General features: G+C 39.0%; 3 protein-coding genes across 4 annotated transcripts in view; all 3 read right to left on the reverse strand.

Moving 5' to 3' along the window:
- The window catches only part of LOC109537240 (glucose dehydrogenase [FAD, quinone]), a 386,158-nt gene that overhangs the window by 142,376 nt on the left and 218,106 nt on the right, over positions 1-25,676 (reverse strand). Inside the window, exon 6 of the mRNA XM_048662095.1 lies at positions 14,182-14,192. Coding sequence (XP_048518052.1) covers positions 14,182-14,192 — 11 coding nt within the window. The remainder of the gene's footprint in view (positions 1-14,181; positions 14,193-25,676) is intronic.
- On the reverse strand, positions 17,498-20,088 carry LOC109537202 (lipase 3). The gene is made up of 6 exons (XM_019903808.2): positions 19,467-20,088; positions 19,083-19,396; positions 18,789-19,029; positions 18,579-18,737; positions 17,749-17,976; positions 17,498-17,697 (listed from the first exon to the last, which is right to left on the reverse strand). The coding sequence occupies exons 1-6, from the start codon at positions 19,557-19,559 to the stop codon at positions 17,542-17,544; spliced, it is 1,191 nt and encodes a 396-aa protein (XP_019759367.2). The 5' UTR covers positions 19,560-20,088; the 3' UTR covers positions 17,498-17,541.
- On the reverse strand, positions 20,879-24,312 carry LOC109537201 (lipase 3). 2 transcript variants are annotated; one of them, XM_019903807.2, is made up of 8 exons: positions 23,338-24,310; positions 22,526-22,700; positions 21,980-22,118; positions 21,672-21,918; positions 21,459-21,614; positions 21,322-21,406; positions 21,125-21,267; positions 20,879-21,073 (listed from the first exon to the last, which is right to left on the reverse strand). In XM_019903807.2, exons 1-8 carry the CDS (start codon positions 23,410-23,412, stop codon positions 20,912-20,914), a joined length of 1,182 nt encoding a protein of 393 aa, XP_019759366.2. In that variant the 5' UTR covers positions 23,413-24,310; the 3' UTR covers positions 20,879-20,911. The 2 variants fall into 2 exon arrangements, with proteins under 2 accessions (XP_019759366.2, XP_019759365.2); XM_019903806.2 differs by having other exon boundaries at positions 21,459-21,918; positions 23,338-24,312.

Here is a 25,676-nt window from a genome sequence, read left to right on the forward strand (position 1 = left end):
ACCACGCAAATCTAAAACTTCTTGAATTCAAGCATTTTTTGAGAAAACTGCCAAAATTTCCTTATCGATGGTTCACTTGCTAAAAAGGCCATTTATTTCTCTCTAGAATGATGTACAAATAAGCGTTCTTGCTCATTTTGCCTCCGAGAAATTAGCAAAAACGGGACGGAAAATTTGAAATTTTGGCATGATCTTGCACCTAAGGGTCTGATATTCAATTTTTGCTTTCTGGGTCAAAACTACTCGAATTTCCTCATTAACTTTGTTGCGACTGAAGATTTGTCTTTCGGAAAATGCTTGAGTGAAAATTGGGAAGGAAACTTCAAAATTTTCCTGTTCTGGTCGTGTCTAAATATCCTCTAAATAAATTTGTTTAAATGTCATCTCTTATTATAAGGAAGAATATTGACGATGATCTTTATTCACTGTATCCGAGGACAACTGAGAGATGATTATAAATGTAAAGCTACAAATAACAGAAAAGAGCTCGTGGAATATTCATAATGAATGCAAAGATATCGAAAATACAATTATTCGCTTATCCAAGCAAAAAAGGCCATTAATCAATGATGATCAGCCGGTAAATGAGCAATTCAGCAAACTCTTTCGATTCCCAATCAGTCGAATAAAATTCAGTGTCACCCGTTTCATTGGATGAGTTTTGCGAAAGTTTTTCCGCGCGCAAACAATGGATTGGGGCGCTAAATGAAAATGGCAAAGTCAAATTATCCTCTGTTTGGAAATTTCCTTGAATTAATTTATTCCGGCAAAATATGAATTCCATTTTTATCGGTTCATTTCGCCGAAACGAAAGGGTTTAATGGTAAGCGAGATGGCATAAATAATTATTACTCGACTCGAGCATTTGATACTGTGACGGGCACAGTTTGAATTCGATTTCGAATTACGGGCGGGCCCAAGACACATTTCTTGAAAATGGGGTGAATCAGCTTGATTAAATTTGAAGGTACTTTATTAAATTGAAATTGAAACATCTCACTAAAGCAAACAAAGAAATAAAAACTGGTGTGCGCGGGAGAGGAAATTTTTAAACGCGTTATTTCTCCACCTGGCTGAGCAGAAGAGCTTTCCGGAGGGGATTTCAATATCTTTGCAATACTCTTAAATATACAACATGTCGCCGTTTGATGTTCGCAGGGTTACGACAGGGTGGCGTGCATTTGAAAAATTGCTTACCTTTATGCCGAGAGGCTCCATCTCGACTACGAAGAGTAATTGATACACGTATTCAGCTCAGTCGGAGCGATTTCGGGCTTATTTCCAATAACAAACAGCTTCATTGGGTAAACATAAAAGTTTTCGGTTCAGGTCAAATGCTCCATACTCTCCAACGTCGACCTATCCCCATCGGGTTTGATAAATTGTCTTTACTATTCCTGTATTTTATTCGCCAAGCATGGAACGCCTTTGAGATAGCATCTACTTACATCAATGTAAATGCTTACCAATTTTGGTCAATGGATTTTTCATCTTTGCCACTTTCACGTAACATATTCAAGGGGTTTTAGATTGATTTCTAACAGCATTGAATCGTTGAAGATCGTTAAAAGTTGAATTAAATTTTTTATATTCAGAGTCAATTCCCATGTCTTTTTTAAGATAAATTCTTCAATTCAGTCATTAAAGTGTGGAAGTTCGGTCCGCTGCACTTCTTAAGCACGTTTTTATAGGTTGAATGTTGAGCACCTTGCACAATCGTGGAAACATATAACTTTCTTTCATGTGCCTTCCTGCGTTCTCCAGAAAGTTATTTGCTTACCAATTTCAGTCAATTGATTTTTCATCTTTGCCACTTTCAACATTGAATAGTTGAAGATGGTTAAAAATTGTTCATCATCAGCGGAAGTAAAGCATTTTTTGGGAGCCATGACCAAAAGTGGTAGAGAGTCAAGAATTTTATTAACATAATAAAAAAAAGAAAACCGCGGCCTAGTTAAACAATCATTGTTTATACAAAAAGTATCGTAGTTTCTATAATTAGCAAGGACTTTCTGTATTGAAAGTAAATTTCCTTCTTAGGAACATTTTTATTGGGTTAATATGGAGAACATGAATTTTTTTCTTGTGTCTTCCTACTTTTTGAAGAGAATTTAGTCGTGTTTAAATGTAAAACACTAATGTTATAAGCACATTTGACGTTTAAAGTTGCCAAAAAATCAAAATAACGCAAACTGAGTGTAACACCACGTGCACTGACTAAATGTGTTAGCTTGAATAATAAGCCCGAATCGATTAAACAACGCATTAGATTCCAAGAAAGACGCGCTTGATTATTATTCATATTCATAACCGATATTTTTTTGGACTAAATATGTATCTAATGTTTGAATAGTCATATTTCAAGAGTGAAAAATTGGATTTTTAGGAAAAAAACGTGCACTTGTCCGCCTCGCGGAAGAATAACTCTGAAGATGAAACTCGGACGTGCTTGCAAAACGTTCTACTCAACTTCTCAGGTTAAAGCTGCGCTTTGTTCTTCGCTAACTGAAAACATCAGAAATGACGAGGTAAACGATGGAATAGCGCTGAATCACGTTCCCTGTTGTCACATGAAAATATCGCATCAATATATGGGGAAGTTGCCGGCGTTCAAGTCACGTTTGGGATTGCTTTTTTCGTCTTCTCGACAGGATTTAATCATTACCCTCAGGTATACTATTATTTCGTTACCGGCTCCTGTTTGTGTCTTGAAGAAGAGATATATTGACTTGCTTTAAGGCTGATGTGCTTTGAGGTTTGACACTTCCCGGCAACTGTTAAATGGGTTAGGGGCTGCGCGAACGAGACTGGTTTACGGAATTTATTATCGCGCTTATACCTGATTCGAATATTAATCGGCGAAAAAATGCCCAAACATCTCGCTCCAGGAATTAGCACATCAAGCTTGCCAAAGCGAATTCTCTTATCACTCAAACGCCTTTTCTTCTCCTGGGGTGTAATCGGATCGAATGAATCAATCACTTTCAATTGTTCTACGGTCGTTTTGGTCTAAGTTTGTATAAGCAAGACTGTGTCATAACCACTGGGTCTTTTTCGCAACACTGGTATTTAAAGCGACATTCACAAATTGTCAGATTTAGGACCGTTTGTTCAAATTGTGCAAATATTGAAGCTTTTTCTGACTAGTTTCAGTTTAATCTCCGTGCGAAAAATCGGGATTTCGAATTCCTGTAAGTGCTAAGTCAATTCAGCTAGCTGAGTACAAGAGATGTTAATTGCACGTGCTTCATTTATTTTATTTTTATGCGGTTCTCGTATGTTTTTAATGCAAAACAATGTTCTTGTTAATAGGGTGTTATAATTAGTACTGGAAACTTATTAGTAGGTATACCTGATCTGAGTAATCTGAGTGTTAAACATAAGTAGCTTCGAATAATTTTTACACGTTGTGGTATGAACCTAACATAAATAAATTTTCAAAGAGCCGTCAACAGCAATCGAGCAATGCTAATTGATAAAACGCGAAATTCAAGTAGTAATTCAAATGGAAACTATGTTGATAATGTAAGAAATAACAAGGAATGAGGCAGCGAGTAAACAAAGAGAACAACCCAATAAAATATTGTTAGGGTTAATTTAAGGAAGAATACGATCGATGCAAAATTCAATAATTTTAATGAACGCCTTGCACCGTCACCATCAAATCAATAATTATCCATCTCCCCTGGCAACCCCACGGATGTTCTGTGTTGTTTGCCGGAAGTACAGCCGCGCCCGTGCTTTTCCCGTGCTAAATGAATAATGTAAAAGTATGGCTTATTTTAAACTATTTATAGTGTCTCCTGAAAAATGGACCTCTCTGGGTTTAGCCATTTCTTGTATGACGGTGACGATATTATCGAACAAATTCGCTATTATTAGCGCTTTTCTGACCAAATGGGTCCCAGATGCATTGGATGAACTTTCTTTGCCAGATTGACGACTGCGTCCCATTCACGGGTGTTTAGCAGGGCTGTCTGCACTAAAGGGCTTCCTATTATTATAAGTAAGTGCGTGTGCAGTTCCGTTTTGCTACTGGAAGTGCAATTTTCCATACATAAGATTGTAACACGGTTTTCACGTGCGCTCGCAAATAGAAACACCCCATTCGTAAATATGCCTTCGTTAATATGAGATAGCTTTCAAAAGGCTTTCTTACCGTTGAATGCACGAGAATTTTCCATTTTATCGAGGCAACGAAACGTTTTCACGATTTCCTGCCTTTCACGCTTGGCACTCACGCTAGCTGACGCGAAAATCGCTCTAAAACACCTTCTTTGCTTTGGTTTATGGTCCTGTTTTTCCTCAAATTTCTATACTGAAGTGAGTTTCTTTGAAGAAATTGTCTAATCTGTTTAGGGCATACATGTATAGTTTGTGAGTGCGCCACTGCAAGTGAAGAACAACCTGAAAAATGTATTGGATAAACGTGTCTTGTTGCGTTTCAAGCAGTGGCGTGCCTGGAAAACATCTACTTGAAAATTGAACAGTCTAAAGTTGGTTTAATTCGAAAGTTGTGTTCAGCACTTTGACACGTATCTTTTCTTTGATTCCTAATAAATCGCCACATTTGTATTTGAATATCATAAAAGTCGTTTTGAGAAGGTTTTGGGAGTGTTGTGGAAGTGTATGTCTTATGACCGACTGCTTTGTATTGTTCGTATGATTCCTGTGTCGTTTATTGTACGGTGCTTTATGTAGGCCTTATTCTTTTCGTCGCATTCCTTAACACAACCATGGTGTTTTTTAGGGTTTTTGTCGGATCTGCTCAAATTTGGGAATGCAAAAGCTTCCACTGCGGTTTCTTTGATGTATTTACATCATCTCGTTTATTGGATTTCCCTCTATTTTTCCTTTGAGCCCACTTTGGTATAAGGTTCTTCTAGCGTTGTTCCATAAAGTTTCTATATTAATTTTTTGATCTTCTCATTTTGATTCTCTGTTTGTTCTCAGTTGTTGCGTTTTTAGCAGTCTCATGCGACCGCAGTATTCGGCGCAACCATTGCCATAACTTTAAATTGAAAATTCAATTTAAATTGTGCAATCTTTGGTTTTATTTTTTTTAGAGATTAAAGCCGATTTTATGTTAAAATTAAATTACGTTTTTAGAATTAAATTACCATTTTTTGCTCTCAGGATTGTCGCACCCAAAGAGGTTGGCAAACCTTCATCCTCCGTTTGTTAATTCAATAACCGAAATTGATTTGGTAGCGGTAACCAATTTTTAGCGGTCCAGAGAAAAGTCTGCAAAAATTTCTTCACATTTTGCATGAAAAAGTATCCCTTTTAGCCCAAAAAATACACAAAGACCGACTTTAAGCTGTCATGTTAGAGTAGTTCAGGGGGCGTTAGATTAATTAAAATGCTTAAAAAGGGCATCGCTTACTTAAAGCATCTCGTTAAAGCGCCAAACACGATATACTTCAGCGAGTGCAGCAATGAAGAAGAAAAAGCACTTTCATCATTTTCCGAGGCCCCCCTTTCGCAATCCACTTAATACCATGAAAAGGAAACGAACTCAAACAGACCAATTAGCCAGACGAAAGTTCACATAAAGGTACAAAGCGTTTCGATAAATGGACGAATCAGCTCCATTCAGGTCCTCAATAATTTATCAAGATCTAGTTATAGATGGGAGTGAATAAAGCATAAGACAAAGTGCTCGAATGAATGGCTGAGAACCGTGGGACTAGCCGGAGTAATCCATTTAATTCGAATTATCTCTTTATGAATTAAGGAACAGCAATTGTCTGGAACAGGGATTTTCTAATTACCTGGAGATACTGATTTGTTTGCTAATGAGCCCAGTTTTAATTAATTGCTCAGCTACAACCGACACTGTCTGGATTTGCTGCAGAGCATGGCTTTGCATAATACTTTAAGGTATGATTTACCTCCCACTATAGACTCAGCGATGCTGAAAGTTACTAGGCGGCTTTCAAAAGACACGTGCCCTTTACACGTGTACAATTAGAAACGATTTCCTTTTACACATTTATTCGTATTGGCTTCAAGGCCTAATCAGGTCAAAGCTGATTGCTGGTTGAGTACCTACCTTTATACAGCTTTTCCATTAGACCTAATGTAAAACTCAGTTAATTAACGCAGAGTTCTTGAAGATGGAAAATAGGATTTATAGGTTGAATCCAGGTGGCCAGCAACCGCATTTTGCATCGCATCCGAATCCAATTAGGCACAAAGTTCCAGTGCGGCAGCGTGTACAATTAAAAATTGTTCAAATACAGTCCGGAACTTTTCTAATTGAAAACCCTACTTTATCCGCTAATATTAAGCCGCAGTCCGAAATTTAATTAGCCAGTTTCCGGAGTTGAGAGCCGAATTTGCACCGGGAAAACTGCAACGTTTGAAACAACAGCTTTACATAGGGGCCATCAGCCCTTATTGCTCTAACTAAATCTTTGCAACCGAAACAAAACGCAAGATGAGCGATACGCCTGCATGAACCCATTTTATACAGTAGATCAGCACCAAATCGTGAATCTTGTTTGCTCAAATTTAGTTTAGAGGGTTGTGAAGAAAATTTGGATGCATCGTCACCCTAACCTTTAGTGTTAATCTCCACAAGTACGAAAATGTGCAAAGTTGATGGCAAAATACTTGATACGGATATCCTTCAAAAGTTTGAGATCAAGCGATTTTGCGAAAAAATCGTTGATAAACGCAACATTTTCTTTAAGAGCGCCAACCAATATCACTTTCTTCGATAACTTTCACTTGATAACAAAATAGATTTGCTTCAATATTCAACAGCGCGTCTGTCGTGTAGAAGATTTGACCTGTTTAGAGTCTCCATAAGGAACAAGGACACTAAATCACATTGTTACACGTTTCAAGTTTTGAAAACGAATCACAAATAGTGAAAATCGAGGCTATTGACAACTTGTGAATTTTAGTGCTGCCAATTTGCGTTTTACGAGAAGAAGAATGCCATTTACCTTTGTTGAAACCATTCAACTTCCGAGTTTATTAACGCCTCTTCTTGTAATGTGGCCAAACAAACCTTTGGATGTCTACAAGGCAAATGGAGTAGACTCTTTCCTACGTTACTTTTTCCTGTATTTTGTTATGGCGATCTTACATTTTCCTAGCTGCTTCACCAGAAGTAAAGTTTCCTGAGTAATACATTTTTTGGTTATTTTTCTGTAAGGTATTAGTAACTTGGCAGTGGGGAATGAATGCAACTTTTGAGGGATTCTCATTGTTTATCATTATTTTCGGTGTGCAAGTTGGATGAACAGGCTGAAGTGAATCTCTGGTTGGACACTTTCTTTCATGGTATCAGCTTTAAGTTTCTTTGTGTTTTTCCGTGCAGTGATCAGTGATTCTTTAGTGCGCTTAGTTTTATTTGGACACCGGAAACTAACGGGTGAGCTGACTTGACATCTGCGTCTATTTGGGTTCGGACCATTTCGGACTAATCTTAGTTAATCTATTCATTGCATTGTTTCTGCAGAGCGTTCGACCTATCGACAATCATAATTTTTCAATGCATCTTTTGCGCTGTGTCAACTCTTCGACATGTTCAAGGGCTCTCAGCTGGCGAAGAACCTTCCATAGTAACTTTCACGAACTCTACTTAAAACCAATCAAACGTAATTTATGAGATTTAGGTCAAAAATGGCATACGTAACATGTAGGGATGGAACAAAATATCTAACGAACACCATAAATGGACATCAATATTTTACAGTTCTTGTTAGAATGCAGTCAACTTTACCCGAATTGGAGTTTGATCTTTGTTGAATAGAACAGTATTTTTAAATTACGTTTATCTGGCTACAAAACATCAAGTAGTAAATGGAAGCGCGCCATTCGACTGAACATTAGAAACGAATTGCCCGTGTAGCTGAGCACTCTACTCAAATGTGAATTTTAAAAATCATCTAACAAGTGGTAACAATGCGATTTTCAGATTTTTCCTACCCATTTTCATTAAGCTGGAGAATTCGCTTTGTTTCTGAAGACTGGAGCTCTATTTGTCATAGAGGCTGCAGTTTCCTTTCATGTCGAGCGGCGTGGTGCATCCATTCATTCTGTCCGAGTGTTTGTCTTATTTGCTTTTCCCGGCTCAAAATCCGGAAGCTCATAATCGGAGTGCGTTAGGCCAAGTTGCTTCTATTCTTATTAAACCAGCGGCGTCCACCACTTATTTAAAAAACTTTAATCAGCTTAAGGAATGCTTGAAACGTAGCTGTTGGACAGTTTCGGTTTCCGGTAACCAGAGCCATTGATGCTTAGATAACTTCGGAAATGGAAATAACTCGATGGTGTAGCTAATGAATAAAATTTCAGTACAATTCCTGGACTCCGGACGTGCCAAAGGGCGCTGAAAACGGACACCAATTAGCCAAATTTACTGAACTGGCACGTTCACATTGAGCTGACACTTATGCAACGAATTTGGCGCATCGAATAATGATTATCGACGGTGGCTTACCGATGTTAATTCTGGATAAAACACTTGTCTTTCAAGCGAAGCTAAACGAAGAAATTCCGGATTCGTTTTCTCTCGGCTAACAGGTCGTTTCCATTAATTCCAAACTATTCGCCATGTCAATCTGCTGCTTGAATTAGTTTGTGATTATCTACCTAGTGCCGTTGTTTGAGTTTGGAAACTCATTAGACCATGTCGCAGCCAGGCGAAGAGCCCACTGCCAATCGAACCTGAGATTTTGGACAATGTTGAACCGACTAGTATGTTTACGAAACCGGATCAATTCAAACGCCTGGCCCCAATTGAGGCCACAATGGCTGTAAAAAGCGTGGAAAAGTCTCGGCATTATCTCCAAAAGAGTTGCCGCTTCTGGAAAAATATCGCCGGAAGCAGTCACTTCGATGCGACTGGAAAGGCGGGGCAATCTTCAGATTTATGCCAGATAAACGCGGAAAATGTGCGACATAAATATTTAAGTGTAAGAGAGCAAATTTCAATCTTATCACATGCATTTTATTAAAGAGAAGATTAACAGACCAGCAACAAGAAGGCGAAACACAAACTGCGGAAGACAGTGGTAATAATATAGAAGAACAAATATATCTTAATGCAGAAACCAAACAGATGTTGGACAAAACATAGTCGTTTGATTGATCAGGTGAAGTTGAACTTAGCGTAAGTTTTAATTAACTTTTCGTGCAGGAAATGATTGGCGTATAAAGAAACGCAGAATATCTGCGGCGAGTTTCGAATTAGAAACTCTCAACTACGCAAACCGCAGACTGATTAATTTCCGTAAGTAACTTCCGTGATTAGGCAGCGAACACAAAAGCGACGTCGAACACACATGTGAACGGGTTGCAAAGAGATTGAACGATAACGAACCGAAACTAACGCGAATTGGTTGGCCTTTTGTGTTTACGCGTTGAACATCAGTGCGTTTTTTTATAATAAATGAATATAAAATTATCTGAATATTAATGCTCACCTTTTAAGCATTTCATTTTTTGGCTACATTGTTGATATGCTTAAAACCAGTCACTTGTCTCCGTGTCTGTATAGTGTTAATGCAAGCCGAAAGCTTKRTACAAGGAAAAAACCAATAGACCAAGCTAGTCATTCATAMATCCCKATTTGTTTGGGACCAACATTAAATTCTATCGATCGGCGATTTATCAATGAAAAACAGGTGGTAGGGATAAAGTAGGTACCGAGCAAAGAGTAGAATTAACAGAGACAAGTACTTGTCTCTGGAATGAATCGGAAAATCAACTGGCCTGGCTGCTAGCCATAGGCGTAGTAAAAATCTGTATTAATCGATTTATTCTAAGCATGAACGATTCATTAATTTTCTGATCTCTACATCAAATGTTTGAAATTATAAACGCTTTAATGGTAACGCAATTTTTTTAAGCATTTGATAGCGCTTTAATAGGGACCGAATATGACTCAGCTTATAAATTCAAAACAACTCACGTCACTGGCTCCTGTTTACAATCGTGCAAAATAGTAGAGGTTAGGAAAATTCAGGCCGATTTTCCTGCAGAAGAAAACTACCTCGCACGATTTCTTTTAAGCATAACGATTTCTTTTAAGCATAAGAATTTCGACTGTTTGACCCCCTCCCCCCTGACTCGAAATCTGGATCCGCTCCTGGCAGTAACCTACTTTTATATAGACTGTGAGCCAATATTACTCCCACCTAAAAACGTAAACAAATGCATCTGTTTAATCTGAGGAAAAAACCCTTCTAACCATTCTCTCTGGTTAGCCGAAGCTGGACGAATTTTCCTGAATTTCTCGAGTGCTGAGAGTCGTTTTTCCTCACAAAAATTTAGTAAAAATGCGGAACGGGGCGCTGTGTAACTGTGCGCTGAGAGCTTATGTAAAAACGTTGTCAGATCATTACACTCAGCGGCAACTTATTTTTCTCAGCCAGACGAGACAGCATCGATATATTAACATCAGAAGCTCGTAGCATGAGTAGCGAAAATGTCAATCTAACAGATATTTATGAGATCTCGCTTATTATTTTGCCGAGAAAAATGATACGTAATGTGCTGTGATGATGCAGTGTTATGAATAGCTTAGATATATTCCTGCTCTGCTTAGAGTTCGTAAATCCTGCTTCCGTTTTATATATATGACCATACATGTAGCCATAAAATGGGAATTTTCAGTACAACTCTTCAGAGTCAGCACAAGTTCGGTATTGGTTTTTTATTTTCTTTCGCACTAACCSACTGGCTTTGGAAATTATTTTCAGATATACAMGTCTATTCATGCCATAATAATAAAATCTTCAATAATTAAACGAAAATACGAYTGATCGTTGACTCAACAATCTGRTTGAGCGTTGGAAATTTTTCTTGATGCCTTGGWAGAATARTGMAGTCTCTTTGGACTCATCAGATATTTTTTGCTTCTATTTCGCCGTTAGGCATTTCTGATCACACTCTCAGAAGACTCACAAGAACCTAAACGCTCTCCACAGAGTGTGTTTTGAGCCCTCTAATGATAAATTGTTTTTCGGCATTGTTGTTTCAACTTATCCCTACTAAAGTTTGTAATTTTCAAACATAAAAATATTTGCATTTCCCAATAATTTGCAGTACAAATTTCAAGGTTTTAGTTAATAAGAAAGTTAATAAGCAACCCTCGTGCCATGCAGTCTCCGGTTGTTCAGATCTTATTACACAGTCCACTGACGAAGACTGAATAACGACTTGTTTTCTTTCATAACGATCTATTTGCTTACATTCATTTTGTTTCCTGTTTATATCAAATGTCTTTGGTGATCTTCTTTATGGTCCATCGTGTGCTACTTAATATAATAATAGGAGTGTGTTAATCTGACGATAAATTTTTCCCCATTTCCACCCAAGTATCTTTAAGTTCCGAAACAGTTGGAAATAAGAATAATAAAACTTCCACATCTTGCCTTTGATTCAAGTGGCGTGTTCTTGCATCTGCCAGACTTTTTTTTAAATACATAGAAAGTTATATGGGTGTTTCTATTTCCTGCACGCATAACTCGTCACTCGGTTGTGGCAAAAACTCTTCTAATATAAATTCAGCAACTTTCAAGCGTTTTGAAGTAGGTATAATAATATCGAAATTAACGTCCAGTCGAGAGTCCAGGCCGTAGACTAATTATCTTCCGGGGCAATTTTTGCCCAACTTTTTATTGCCGAACCCTAGAACCAATTAATTTCGGTTTGTCGGAGTTAATTACCCGAGGTTCGGTTCGCCTTGCAAAACATTAATTACAGTTGAGTTGTCGAAATTGAGATACTCCAATAATTCTAGAAGTGATTCGGGCTATTTGCGTTTAGGGTATTAACCAGTCCGTCGGATGGCGATTAGTCGAACCCTGATCAATCGAGGCACAAAAATGAAAAACGACATTTTTCTTTGGAAGGTTTACGTCAACAAAGACGCGTTCTGCCCTGTAACAACGGCCAGTTTGGTAATGAGGAAGAAGTAGGAAAGTTCTGTTTGCTTTTGGCGTCCGGCCCTTCTAATATGAAAAGTTCTGTTTGTTTTTCTTAATTGGTTGGTTACCGTTAGCGGAAAGAAAGTTCTCTTCCGCGCACTTTTTCCCTTTATTAGCCACAAGTAAATAACATTCAGGTAATTACTTAGAAATGCTGCACGTTGCAAATTTACACCGCTCTCGAAAGTGCTGTTTGCAGGTTTGAGTCGCAAAATGCGTCCAATTTATTTACTGCCTGTTACTCCTCCCCATTATAGATTCGGTACTTACGAGATCCAAATGCAAAATTCGCCTACTCGGCACCTAAAATCCAGTGATTTTATTGGCGGCCCCCAAAATACCGGAGCGAATAACTTGTGCAAATTCGGCTTCGATTCCACTCAATTTGTTTTTCTCCGAGTTAAATTAACTTTGCAGGGAGTCGCGCTTTTGCGAAATATTAATTACCCCCAAATTGTTTAAATCAAGATACGAACAGAATTATGGAAAATGAACTCGCTTTGTGCACTCGGTTGCGAACTAATTGCGAACTGTTAAGAAATGGCACTCAAATCGAGCATGTTGATGGGCGATAGCATTTCTCCGCCGATAAGTCGATAGTTCAGTTCATTGCGCTTTGAACAAAAGCAAATAAGTGCACGACATAAATATCGTAAATTCTAATAAATTGGCTCAATTCAAGAAACATTCATTAAATATATGGTTTGTGGTTTTGTTTTTAACGATTTTTAATAACCGCTCCGGTTCCTGTTCTTGCTGAAGTTTCAACCCTTTAGAGGTGGTTACTTTTATCCCCATTTCGCATCTATGAAGGGTTTTTACATAAGTGTATCGTCACCATCACAAGGCAACCCATAAAATCTAATAATTTTGATGATGAAAATTGGCCCTAAGAATGCAGTGCTTAGACTTATATAACAAAAGAAATCAAAGAGCCTTTAGCTTAACTTGAGGAATAGAAAAGAAAATATCGTTGACAGTGCAAAGGAAGCAAAGATACCATTTTATAATTAATGTAAACTCGATTGTTCTACTAAGCTCTTGAATCTAATAAAGCACAGTCTAAACATCTCGAATGCAGTTCAGTTCGAATCCATTCTGGGAAAATGTAATTCTATTAAGCCGGCCATCGCAACAGCTAAATAATCCTAGAAAAGTGATCTTTATTGGGGAAAATAAAATTTTATAAACCGATTTGAGTCGCGGCCATCGTGGAGGCTGAGAAATTATCTCGAAAATAAAATAAAGCCACATTTTCCCGGAGACATTTATCTCCGTTTGCAGCATTGCCGAGTACTTAGAACCGGACCAGAGAACGTGGAAGTTGCATTAAGCCGAGCGGATTCTTGAACTGGCCGGCTCAGATCTTGGAGGAGATCATTAGAAAATATTACCTTGTTTTATCAAGATTAACGATCCGGGAAAACTACATTTTCTTTAAGCCGATTGATTTTTTGCTCAACAGGACATAGTGATTTTCACAGTCTTCTGCTGATAACACAGCTCTTTGTTGTGACTTTACTAATTACTGAGTTTTCAGTTGTTCAAAATATTTTGGGCTTAGTTAATTAGTAGACATATACATTTGTAGCAACGTCCTCTAAGCAGACTTAATTTCCTTTCGGCCGTTTTCTATTTTTTTTTTGTATTCCGGCCCTGCTGCAGAGAGCGAGTAGAATATCAAACAACTGAGTCAGAATGTTCGTACAAAGCCCGTAAAGATTTCAGATATAATTAATTATCTGTTTTTACCTGTAAACTGTCAACAAGATCAAAATAACAAATGTTCGCCTGGAAACCTCCATTTATCAGATAGGTGACTTGCTTATTCCGAACGGGTTGTTTTTGCGTAGGGAAAACCCTACCCCCAAGAACGTCTTACAGTTGGAGGATGATTCATTTCCCTAATCGCGTTTTTGCCGGCGAATAAGGTTACCTATGGGGTAGTTGGGGCCCTGAGGTAGAAAAAAAATAAACGGGCCGAATATTTTTCTTTTTATGTCGTCGTCCCATTTGGGAGGACAAAGATTCTCCATTTTTTCCTTCGGCCTGAAATCCGTTTATGAAAACGGGATTTGTTGCTGCTGCATTTTCTAATATGAGTTATCGGGTCGGTTTCTTGCACTGTGCTGTTTCCTTTGTTCTCGCATGGGCAGGAAAACGAATTTACGGAGGTGCGAAATCAAATTATCAGCCATAAATCACCGGTCCAGCTCAACTTTATCAATTCCAGCCACAATGGCTGCCACAACGCCGGCTAATTGACAATCTGGTCAGCGTATTGTATTACAAGATGGTATCCCGACCTCCATTTAGATAATATTATTATATGGAATAACAGTCGTATATCATGTGGGACATGCTCAGTGATACCGCTTACTGTGCTTTTCACTGTGCGGCCACTTTCGCACCAATCTACGTGAAAATTGGCATTCTCTTTTCTTGTTACTTTTTTTCCTACATTCTAAGTAACTTTTGTTACATCTAGTCATTCCGAACCACAGTAGTAACCTACATATTTCTGTTCACAAACAATTGTATACCGATTTAAGTACCTATCTGCTCTTGACTCTACTTTTTACTTGAAGACTACCCAAGGAACATTCATTTAATTTTCTTGCTCTTCTCGACCAAGTAGAGATTTTAATTTGATCTAATCCATCCAAAATTTGATCTCTTCAATTCGACCTTATTTTGAATTGAAACGTTTTGTCAACAACAACAACACCTTTGAAAAGCTAAGAGAATTAAGAGAAAATTGCGAACAATAGGTGCGCAGGAAAATTTGCTGAATTCGTAGTGTAGGCAAAAGAAAAAGGGAAGAAAACGTTGAATCAGGCTCTCGGTGGATTTCCCGTTCTCAATCACGAAATTAAGGCACAAGAGAACATAAAATATTAATAAAGCAAACAGTTGTTATAGCTTCATTTTGCAAGGGCAAAAAGTTTAATTTAAATTAAAAACTGCTTCGCGTTTGAAAATTCACCTTAATTATTTCTTTGCCTAGCGTTGGCGAATTATTTTATAATTAAAACCTGCATTCTTGGGGCTTGCTAATGATATGAAAACTTGGGGCAGCTTCATTAAAACTTCACCAGCATGAATCCTTGGGTGGCTGGTTAGCGCCCTATAGAATTTGGCATGTGTCTATTTGTCAAGTATCATTAGGGGTGTCGTTTGGTTAACATGAAGATGAAGTGAGAATCGATCTCTAAATCGCCGGATGTCGTTTCTCCGCAGCTAATGTTGACACTCAAGGCGATAAATTCGGCTCTGGCTCTATTTATGTGCCTTTCTGTATCTCTCTGACGGTTGCTTAGAGGCCCCCCCCAACCGAGAAACTCTTTCGCGCGATGGAAGTTATGCTAAAAAGGGGATTTCACGCGGCGCTTTTCATTTTGTTACGTCGCCGAGGATTTTTAAAGATTCCGCCATTCCTCAGCATCCCGCTGGCCATAAATACCGATGGATTCCATACAGTTTTTAAATTTAATTGCTATTCTTCCATGTGCTAGTGTGGGGTTTCTGATTTAATACACTCGATCCATTCTTTGGTTTGGTTGGTTTTGTCGTTCTTTTTGCAGGTTTCAGGTTTGTTTACCAAATGTTGAAAAAACCATGCATATTAATGAGTTAGTAAGTAAGTAAAGTAATGTTAAAACCCAGAAAATTGGACTAATCGTCGCAATCGATCTTGGTGTGAGAAACGGGCATTTGTCACTACTAGATTTTCAAAATATACAATTTTCTCGATATAATCAACATTTGTCATTCATAATCAACATTCTCGATATAAAACTCAAGTTTTACACAAAATGTTCTCCAGATGATCTCCATTTGCATTATATTGCACGATTCGGTAAAATATTACTACCTACTTGTTTAAAATTGACTTGAACTTGAAATTTAATGAAATTTTACCTATTCCTGATTCATTTATAAATTATTAGACTAACAAGAATATTAAAATTATTATTGCCATCATGCGTTAAACAAGTTCAATATTCTATGGTTTCTATTAATTTATGACGTTATCACTTCTGTCGAGCATCCCGTGACGCACATCATTTTTTTTTTCATTTATAGCTCGTTTTTCCTTTTTTGACCAAAACCAGCAATACGACATTTCTATAATCTTTCTCTTCATCAGAGAAAAAACGCTTCTTCAAAGCACATTACGTTAAATGCCTACTTGAGATTTTCCAGAGCTCTTTCAACTCTCCCTGATGAACGTGTATGACGGTTTAAAATTGCTTCTTTTAAAGAACTCCGACTCCCCGACTGATACAGACTCCATCATAAAGCCAGATCTCAACTATTCGCTGACGTGAAAAGCGAAATGTTTTGACACTAAGTGAGTGTAAGTTATTAAATCTGCTGGCATCTTCCGCTTTTCCCGGTTCACATCGTCTGCACTTTACAGCTGACTTAATTTCGATGTGCGCTTATTTTTCTTGTCGGTGCAGCCGCTCTAAAGACGACAATGTTGTGCCAAAGTGAATACAATCTTGCCGTTTGGATCACCTGAAATCACTCCGTTTCTATGCGGGGCAACGAAACAACGCCATCCCTTGAACATGAGGCCCGTCTTATAATTGCCGATGCAGTAATGAATATTAATCATTCCGGTATAATTCCTGATGCCATTTGGCCCACACGTATACAGACTTCCAGCTGGGTCGAAGTGTCTTTTGTTGTAACAAAGCCAGGCGAAATGTACAAGATTCAACACGTCCAACAGACCAGGAATGTTGCGCACTTTGATTCTCAAATTTTCATTAGTTTTTTCTGTTCCTTGCAGATTAAGCAGCGATGTCCCACTTTGCCTGGAAGCTTCTGGATGTCTGCACGCGGCCCTCAAAGGCAAGTGACGACTTTTCAACGTTCACTTTTGCGGCATATTCAATTAATATTCAAAGACGCTGTTAGTAAAATACTAGTGTGTAAAATCAGATAACATTCAACAGGAGTGTTGTTTTATGACACGCAATTTTCCACGGAAGAAAAACGGTTCGCTCGCATTAGACTTTTAAAGTGTGCATGAAATGGAGCGGTAAATTACCGTAGAATGTTCGGATTTGTCATTGGAATGCACGACCTGTATAATGAAGCAATTGCTTTGTGGAAGTCGGATGTTTTTTCCGCTTCACTAGATCACAGAAGCTGGCTTGAGGCTCAAAGAGTCAATTAAGTTCCTTTCAGTGTTGTAAATCGTTGATTTTCGCAAAAATATACAGTGTGGGTCATTTAAAGAAAAAATTCCAGAAAACTCAACTCTTAGTTAGTATCTATCCATTATCAGCCAACCAGTGCCGTGGCATTTTATTATTCTTTGCAATAATTGCAACACGTCTGTATCAGAATGTGCGCCCATTCCTCTTGGCCTCGAAGAATTTTAATTTCCTTCAGAGTGCCGAGCACGATCTATATTTTTTGTCTGTCACCACTGCGCCTCGAAAGGGTTAGATTTATATGGTCTGAATGCCCTTTCTAGCCTGATTAATGTTCCCACTTTTTGCCTTCTCATCATTTAAGGACCATAATTCCGATCAATGTTTTATATATTCCCGTCTAGTCACACATACAGAGCTTAATTAACATACTTCTGGAACATTTCGAGGGTTTTCTCATAGATTAGTTCCTTCGCGTTTCGTGCCCATAGAAAGTCCACGTGGTCAAATCCATCGAAAGGCACCTCAACTACTTCGTGCTGGTTTGTCAACTCGTTGGTCATTTTTTGCACGCTCTAAAAGCCATCAAGTGTTTACTGACATTTCATCGAGGTGTGCAGACTTACAAGAGGACTGGCCAGAAAGTCTCCATTTCCGTAAAATATTAGCATGGGTGTGGTGATTCGGGACAAGTCGAACACTGGCGGCTTGGAGAAGCCATAAGTCTTCAAATTTCTGCGAGTTCCATAGTCGAATCGTTTGAACTCCCCCGATTGCATTATTTGAGTGTAGTGGTGGATCTGTTTAGTGGAGAGGGTGCTCGGCGCATGCTGGACTATTAACGGAATCAACTTCTGCAACCAATAGAAGAATTTAATTAATTAATTTAACCAACCAAAACTCCTCAGAAGATTTGCCTGGAATGCAACAATTTTAAAACTCTACTATGCATTTTGGGTCTTTCGTCTCAAAGTTTTTGTCTTTTGAAAGAACATAATTTAGACGTGACTGAGGAAATCAAATACGCCGTATATTTTATTGCGAATGAAGAAACACTTTTGGAGGAGAAGGAAAATACGTGAAACCTGGTGCATGCAACATAGAGAGAGCAGCCCACAGACAAAACATATGCTCATTATCAGAATATTTATTGCAGAAATTATAAATAACAAGGGAGATGGAGCTAAAAATTAGAGCAACAAAACAAAGGAATTGCGAATTTATGAGCAGTTTTACAGTGACTACGGACGAGGACGAGGATGGCGCCTGAATTTTTGTGAAATTGGAGAGAAAATGTGTATGTGTGATTGAGAACGGGTGCCCCCGACGAAATGGCTGAATTTCCCATTAGCGAAACAAAATTAATGGAATGTTGCAAACCAGAGAAAGCAACTCACTTCACGAGAAGAATCTGAACTGGATTCTCGTGGTTGGGATTAGATATGTAAAGAAGTACCTGATCAATCGGATGATTTTCCAGTTGAGCTCCAAAGTAAATGGTGTTGTAGCAGATGGTGATCAGTCCTGGAAAGGAGCAAAGCTGATTGGAAATGTCAGTTAGATGACTGCTGGACTTTGGAGGAAACTCGTAGAAACTGATCTTACGCACTCGAGGCTGAAAATACTTTCATAATTACATACTCGAATCCTTCCTCACTGAACATACTGAGAACAGCACTGCGACTACTTTTAAAAGAGCCACGGATTTCTCGTTGACAAAGTAGACAGCAGGAGCCAGTAGGGAGGCTGCCATGATTTTCTCGTTCATCTTAGGTAGTTGAGAAAGCATTACCAGATTGGCGGTACCACCCTGTGAATGTCCTACGTAGAACAGTTTGGCCGCCCCTGTATGATTGAGGATGTAGTCGATGTTGGCCGGCAGGTCGTAAAGGCCAATTTCCTCCCAACTAGAACGAAGCAGAGGAAGTTTAAGAAACATGCAGAGGAAAGCTCATTTTACCTAAAGTTCCAGAAATCAGTCGCGTTCGCTTCGGGGTCGAGTTTCAGATGTTTGCGCGAATGTCGAGTGCCTCTAGCATTAAACAGCCACACATCGAATCCGCTGTCCACTAGATGGTAGGCCAAAGAGTCCGGGCCGAGTAGAATCCAGTCGTCTGAGGAAGAGGCGAGTCCGTGGACGAGTAAAACCACATTCCGCGATTCAGGCTTGCCCTGTTGGCCATGTGGAATTCTGAACGTCTTCAGCACGTAACTATCCGCAGTGGTAATGGTGTGTTCTTCCACTGGGTAGTTGTGTTTTTTGATGATTTGGGTCTAAAAGAGAATCAACACTCAACTTGCCACTCTATTGGATGCTTGTAAGCGCTGAATACCGGAAACTTACTACAGACAGATTTTCATCTACATGCAGTCGCACAACGCCAACCGCTTCCAACTGAATGACCGCCCAAATAAGCATTAATCGGTTTTTCAACATTTTTCTATCTTCCACGATGGGATTTCGAATGGAAGCAGCGAGCTTTTGTTTGAGCCATTTTCACGCATATTTGATTCGCACCAATTAGCAAAGTTAATGAGGCCGCAAATGCGCCTATTGGTCAATGTTGTGTCTTTGTCAAATTGATACCATGCTTTTTTTAATTCGTAGGAAATGGGACAAAGTCAGCATCATCATTGACTGAAGTTCAGTGGGATGACTGAAATTGAGTAAGAGATGGCTTGCGCCGTCTGGGGAAAACTTCCAGCCTGCATGTGTGGAAATTTTCGAGTCTCAATCTTCCTGCTCGGTGAAAGGCAATCTTCCTAACGAAAAATAATGCGCTTCATTTAATATGTTGTTTATCCCCCCATCTAGGCGTTCGCGTAGACCAAATTGACATATTTGCGTCAGAGTTTGCGACTCACTTAGAAAACAGTGGAGCAGATTTAAATTCCCCGGATGCACTAAACTATTGTTTCGCAGCCGAAAAAAAAATTACGACGCCGCTTTAAAGTTTCGCTACGTAAAGCGACTCGGCGCGAAAATAATTTGCCGCACAAATCTCTTTTTAATGACGTAACTTTCGCAGAAAGAACTACACGATTCCGTGCCCTGTTTTGTTCCAAAAGCTTATAATGGGAGAGGGGAAAGCTCCTTTAACTGCACTGAGAATGGCCATGATTTTTATTAGGATTTAATTTGCTGTGTTTTAGCTCGAGATACTTTGTTGTGGTTTTGGTTAGGACTCTTGTCTTTGCTTTTTCCTAATTTCTTGCTTAGCGGTTTTATCGGTTAGCTGGAAATGAACGACTTTTCTATGTTCTCAAGAGGGAGAAAAGGGAGGAAAGCTAAGGCGTTATTGAGATTGGACGAGACATTCATCTGATGGTAACGGGTATTTGAATTTCCGCCAATCACGGAAATACACAGACACCGTTAAAAGAATAAAAAAAAACACAACTGTTCTCCCCGGTTAACAGCGTGAATTTGACTCACGCTCTAAAATTGCTCAATTTTTCCAGTCTGGTATCGAATTTGGCGATGTTGCCAGTTCCGCTACAACATAAACTGACTGTTTTGCTAAGTAAAAGTTTTCGTAAGCGCAATAACACAATGGTCAATTATGGGATTTTCTAAGATTACTTTATCGAGAATCCCCTTTGGAGTCTATTTATCAACTTAACGACGCACAATAGCGCAAAAACAACAAGCAGCCAGAAACCCTTATCAGTTCCGGTCTCTTGGGGGCGCTTGTGACGACCGAAACGATCATATTTGTGCCGAAATCGCTATTTTTCGAAAGGAGAGATTCAGTATGTTTTCAAGACCCTGTTTACTGGCTTCTGAGCTTACAGCTCATCGGTGTATTTTTTGAATAACTCGTATAAAGGCTCGTGTACTTCCTGGCGCAAGTTGCGAGCCAGTACAAAGTCCAGATGATTCCAGTTCGGTAAAGACATTTGGTTGTCGAGCGCCACATTGGGTAGAAATGTCTTTAGCTTTTCCATCATCTGAAAAGAAAGGTTTCGACTATTTGTCAATGTTTTTCCACCTGGTGGTACCAAATTGTTTCCAAAAGGGTCCTCGACCGAGTAAAATAGCGCCATCGGTGCTCTCACGTTGTGCAGCTGGTAAAGAGGCGGCTTTGTGCTGTTGTACATTTTGAGGTTTCCCTTACTTCCGTAGTCGTATTTTTTGAACTCTCCTGCAAATTAGGGCTTTACACGTACAATAGTAGGTGCGTTTGCATCATGAGTACCACTTAGTATCACTTGCCCATAATGGAAGATCTGCTTGCTGGCTATTCCAGAAATACCAAACTTTAAGGCCATGGGAACTATGCTCTGAAAAGTGGGAGTTTGGTGGTCAAACTTCCAGAAAACTCTCTTTGGGTACCTTGTCCACTAATCCAGATGTTGGTCCTCCAATCAAGTACACGATATCGAGGCAGAGGTCATCCATGGGAGGTCGACACAATGACAGAAGGATGTTGTTCAGCATGGGGCTGTTGGGCATCGGCAGCTCGTACCAGTTGAACATTCCCAAAAGCCTCTTAGGTTTGGAGAAATAAACTGCCATCCAGAGATTCAATGGAGATTTTGAGGTTACCTGGGCAAGTCCTGCTAGTTTTGAGGCTGCAGTTAAAATGGGCGATTTGGTCAGATTAAGGAAAACTGCAGGAGCCAGCAGAGCCGCAGCCGAAATTCTATCGTTTATTTCTGGCACTTCAGACAACATAATCAAACAGGAAGTGGTTCCTTGAGAATGACCCACGTAGAACAACTTGTCGGCTCCGGTTTTCCTCACAATGTAGTCGATAGTCGCTGGCAAGTCAAACAGCGCAATTTCATTCCAGCTTAAAGTACGCGGTTACAGCAGTTAGTTGTTAAGGTGGGGTGTTGTGACAGTTTTAGCACCTGAAATTCCAGAATTTTTTGCGATCTCTGTTCGGGTTCAGAGTTTTGTGTTTTCGGGACAGTTCAGTGCCTCTGGCATTAAACAACCACACGTCATAGCCTCGGTCGGACATATAAAATGCCAAGGCATCCGGAGGACCTGGAAAGTTCGGAATAATGGGGAATCAGTATTAGGAAAAAGTGGACTTTCAAGTGCTTGGAATATTATTTTGTGTGTTTTTTCAAAAGAAAAAGCTGGAGAGAGATGCCTAAAAGATGAGGAAGGACTGGAAAAAAGGTTAATAGAGAAAGGAGAATTGGCGGGAAATTATCAAGTTCAAGAAGCGCATTGTTTGATGGACAGAAATAAGAGGAGAGCATTTCTAACGAAGACATACATATTTCTTCTTTGAATAGGTATAGAAAGTTGAAACGGCATGTTTATTGCGTGACAAATTTAATCATAATTGGCATCGATTTCACGTTAATATTTTTCATGATGGTTTAAGTACTTGTTTTTTTCACGTTCCTACTGGATTTAGAAACCAAACTATTGCGCGAGCTTACCTAAAATCAAATAGTTTGCGCCTTTGCCTCCCATTCCATGCACCAAAAGCACCACTCGAGTCGGTTTTTGCCCATTAGGACTATGAGGGATACGCTGGGCGGTCAAAATGTAACCATCTTGAGTGGTAACGGAATGGTCCTCGATCGGGTAGCCGTATTTTGCCATAAACTGTTTCTAATAGAAGGCGCTGTGGGTAACTGTTTGCCAATGATGTAAATCCACAATTATTTGAACTGAATAACTGAACCTATAAATTCTTTAGCCACATGTCTTTTAAATATTTCAAATCCCCTGATAAGAAACACAACTTTTAAAAAAGACATTGTCGGCCATTGCAAACCTTTTTATTCCAGGGATTTTAGATAAAATTAAACGAGTGGGTAACGCTCTGTGTTTTTAAACGGCAAAAATTTTGAAAAGAAGTTTTGGAAACTCAATTACTTGAATTAAAATAATTTAGTCGACGGTTTATAAGCAGCATTGTCTGTTTTGCTAAGGAATCTCGATGAATCCGTTTATTGCAGAAAAGTTTTAAATTGCCACTTTGCAGAAATGGAATAGTGGAAGCGATTAATAAATTCTGTGCAATTTTTCATTCTGCCAACCATCAATTGCTACAGTTGCTGATTCGCGGATTTGCGTCATTGAACATCAATTGGGTATTTCAGTCAGTTTATGATGGGGCAATTATATTAATTGAACAATTTACGCTGGAATATGTACTTTGGCGAATATTTTTCAACGACGTTTTCCAAAGGCACAAACCAAACTGGACGGTAGATAAATTAATTATTTGGAACCTCGAACTTACTGTGGATAGTCTTTCGTCTGGATGGGCTTGGACCAAGTAAATCAAGCAAGTCACGATGACAATTGGCCTGAACATGCTTAGTTTTTGCTTTGTGCTTAAGAAAACTGCTGGCCCTTGCCTCGAACAGTGGAAAACTTATAATGTTCACATCCTTTACGCATCCGCTATCAAGTTTCGATTAACTTTAGTCAGTCATTAATTTGTCTCCAGCTCCTTAATTTACGTAATTATGAAAAACATAGTCGACATATTCATATTGGGACTGGCTGGACGTCTGGTAATTATTAATCGAGGACGAAATCAAGTGGTTTTCGGAAAATTTTGATGCACAAATAGGCAATAATCACTGGAAACACAAAGAAAGGTTGGCAACAGGAGGAATGCTAAAATAAAATGAAAATAATCGAAAAGCTTGATCGGATTTATGATAAATTAAGTAATCACAAACATTTATTATGTACAAGCTTTAATTATCGAGTGCCATCGAACCGAAAATTGTGCTGGTATTCGAATTTCCTTTGGGGGAACAGCGAATTATCCATGAAAACGGGAGAAATTGATTGGGAAATATTGTTACACGTAACAGCCCAAGGCGAGCTTGAAACCGCGATTAACATACGCTGGAAAGACGTGTAGCAGGTCCTTATCGAATGCCCAGGAGACACATTTAGAATGCAAGGAAATTAAAACTAAAATTGTGTCAGAATTTACCACGGAAACTTTTCCGAGTACTGGCTGGATTCATTTTGACTACAGAAACTTCAGGTTGCCAGCTTATGGATTTAGGAAGTGTAAAATGCATATTAAAGTAAGAGATGTTCGGATTGCTCACAAAGTTAAGTCCCATAAGAATAAATTGAAGAAGAAGTAAATAAGCTTTAAGGTTAAGGAAGAAATAGAAACGATTTGGGTTGAGACGTTGAAGGAGCGAGAACTTTTTTATATAATAAAATAATAAAGATTTGAGGCTAAAGACTCAAATATGACGCTGCTTTTTTCGAACTTTCTCAAGCCCCAGTTGAGCCACATAATTCTTTTTGGCATCGTTGGATAGAGAATTGATAACTCGATTCAGAAATAACAACATGAGTGAGAAAATTCTTTAGCCGACTTAAACTCAGTCCAACGGGGTGGTCACGACCCCCCCTGTATCCGCCCAGGGTTTACGCAATTAATGCAAGCATTTCCCCAGGATAATGTGAAGACGCAAGGCAGATCAGCCGGACATGGAAAATGCATTATTCGAAATAAGTCCGAACAAATCGAATGGAAATCGGTAATGGGCGACCGATACGGCAAATCGACGTTGCGCGTCCCGCATAACAAGAGCCGTCGTCACGCGCAATAAATCAAAATTACAAAAACATTAGCGGTCAAATTGAAATATGGAAAAGTTTCAGGCGGATTAATATAAAACGTGTATTTGATGTCAAACCAGAACGTCCGCTCGGGGCGCCAAATGATGCGAGAACTTTAAATTCAAAAACAAATCTATTTTACATCGTTCGAGCGATCGCCATGAATATTTATTTGCCATATTCTGGCCGGGAATATGCCCCACGGGTAATGTAATGGCACGTGTCACAAAGAACTGGCTCGGTTTGCTGACATATGACTGGAATTGATGCAATTTTTGCCTTTGTTTTACAATTCGATTGAATTGATTGCCGTGGGAAAATTTAGCAGTGATCTTTCTTCCAGTCGTTTCTGTAAGGGGCAGAGATAAAAAGGCTTTTGAGCCTTGGCCATCAGATTCGATCCTCCAATCTTTAACGCTTCTGTAACGACACCATCGTTCTCCGAAGCGCCTGGTTATACTTCATCTTTTCCAGAGCCCTGCATATATCGTGTAGTGAAGTTTCCGGAATGTCCTCAGAACCGCAAAGTCGACCCAAACACTTCACAATATTTTCACAATTTCCCACAAATGTTGTCTCTTCGGTGTTATGTTGTCTGCCCTTGAGCTTGATGATTTCCCTTTGAACTGCTTGGTGAATGGATTTGGCAATGCTTTCCTCTATATGCTTTTTTAAGTCTTTTCTGATTATTCTTAATATTTCTTTGTTCATTCTATTTATGTCGTCTCGATTTGCGTTTTCTCGCTTTTCAGTAGGTGTCTTTTGAAGTGATAACTTTTTATGGGAGGGTGAACCGATTTTTCTCGGTTGAGGCTTGGGACGCACATATGCACTTTTAGTGCGGGTGCATCTGTAGATCTGATAAACTTTTCAAATACACATTGCGTCAATTATTGAGTGTGTTATTATTGTGTTCGGTGCAGTTTATTTTATAACGCTGATAACAATGAATCAACAAATTATCAAGGGAGAAGCTGCAGA

The sequence above is a fragment of the Dendroctonus ponderosae genome, unplaced genomic scaffold, assembly GCF_020466585.1.
Source record: "Dendroctonus ponderosae isolate FM_Combo_2020 unplaced genomic scaffold, Dpon_F_20191213v2 Dpon_F_20191213_10, whole genome shotgun sequence".
Classification (NCBI taxonomy): Eukaryota; Metazoa; Arthropoda; class Insecta; order Coleoptera; family Curculionidae; genus Dendroctonus; species Dendroctonus ponderosae.

Coding starts and splice junctions, on each gene's coding strand:
- LOC109537202 (XM_019903808.2), bottom strand. CDS start 19,559: ATGTTGAAAAACCGATTAATGCTTATTTGGGCGGTCATTCAGTTGGAA. Junction 19,030..19,082: donor ACTGATTTCTGGAACTTTAG/GTAAAATGAGCT, acceptor GCTTCGTTCTAG/TTGGGAGGAAATTGGCCTTT. Junction 18,738..18,788: donor TAGTCGCAGTGCTGTTCTCA/GTATGTTCAGTG, acceptor AAGTATTTTCAG/CCTCGAGTGCGTAAGATCAG.
- LOC109537201 (XM_019903806.2), bottom strand. CDS start 23,412: ATGTTCAGGCCAATTGTCATCGTGACTTGCTTGATTTACTTGGTCCAA. Junction 22,701..23,337: donor CAGACGAAAGACTATCCACA/GTAAGTTCGAGG, acceptor GCCTTCTATTAG/AAACAGTTTATGGCAAAATA. Junction 21,074..21,124: donor ACCCTTTTGGAAACAATTTG/GTACCACCAGGT, acceptor CTTTCTTTTCAG/ATGATGGAAAAGCTAAAGAC.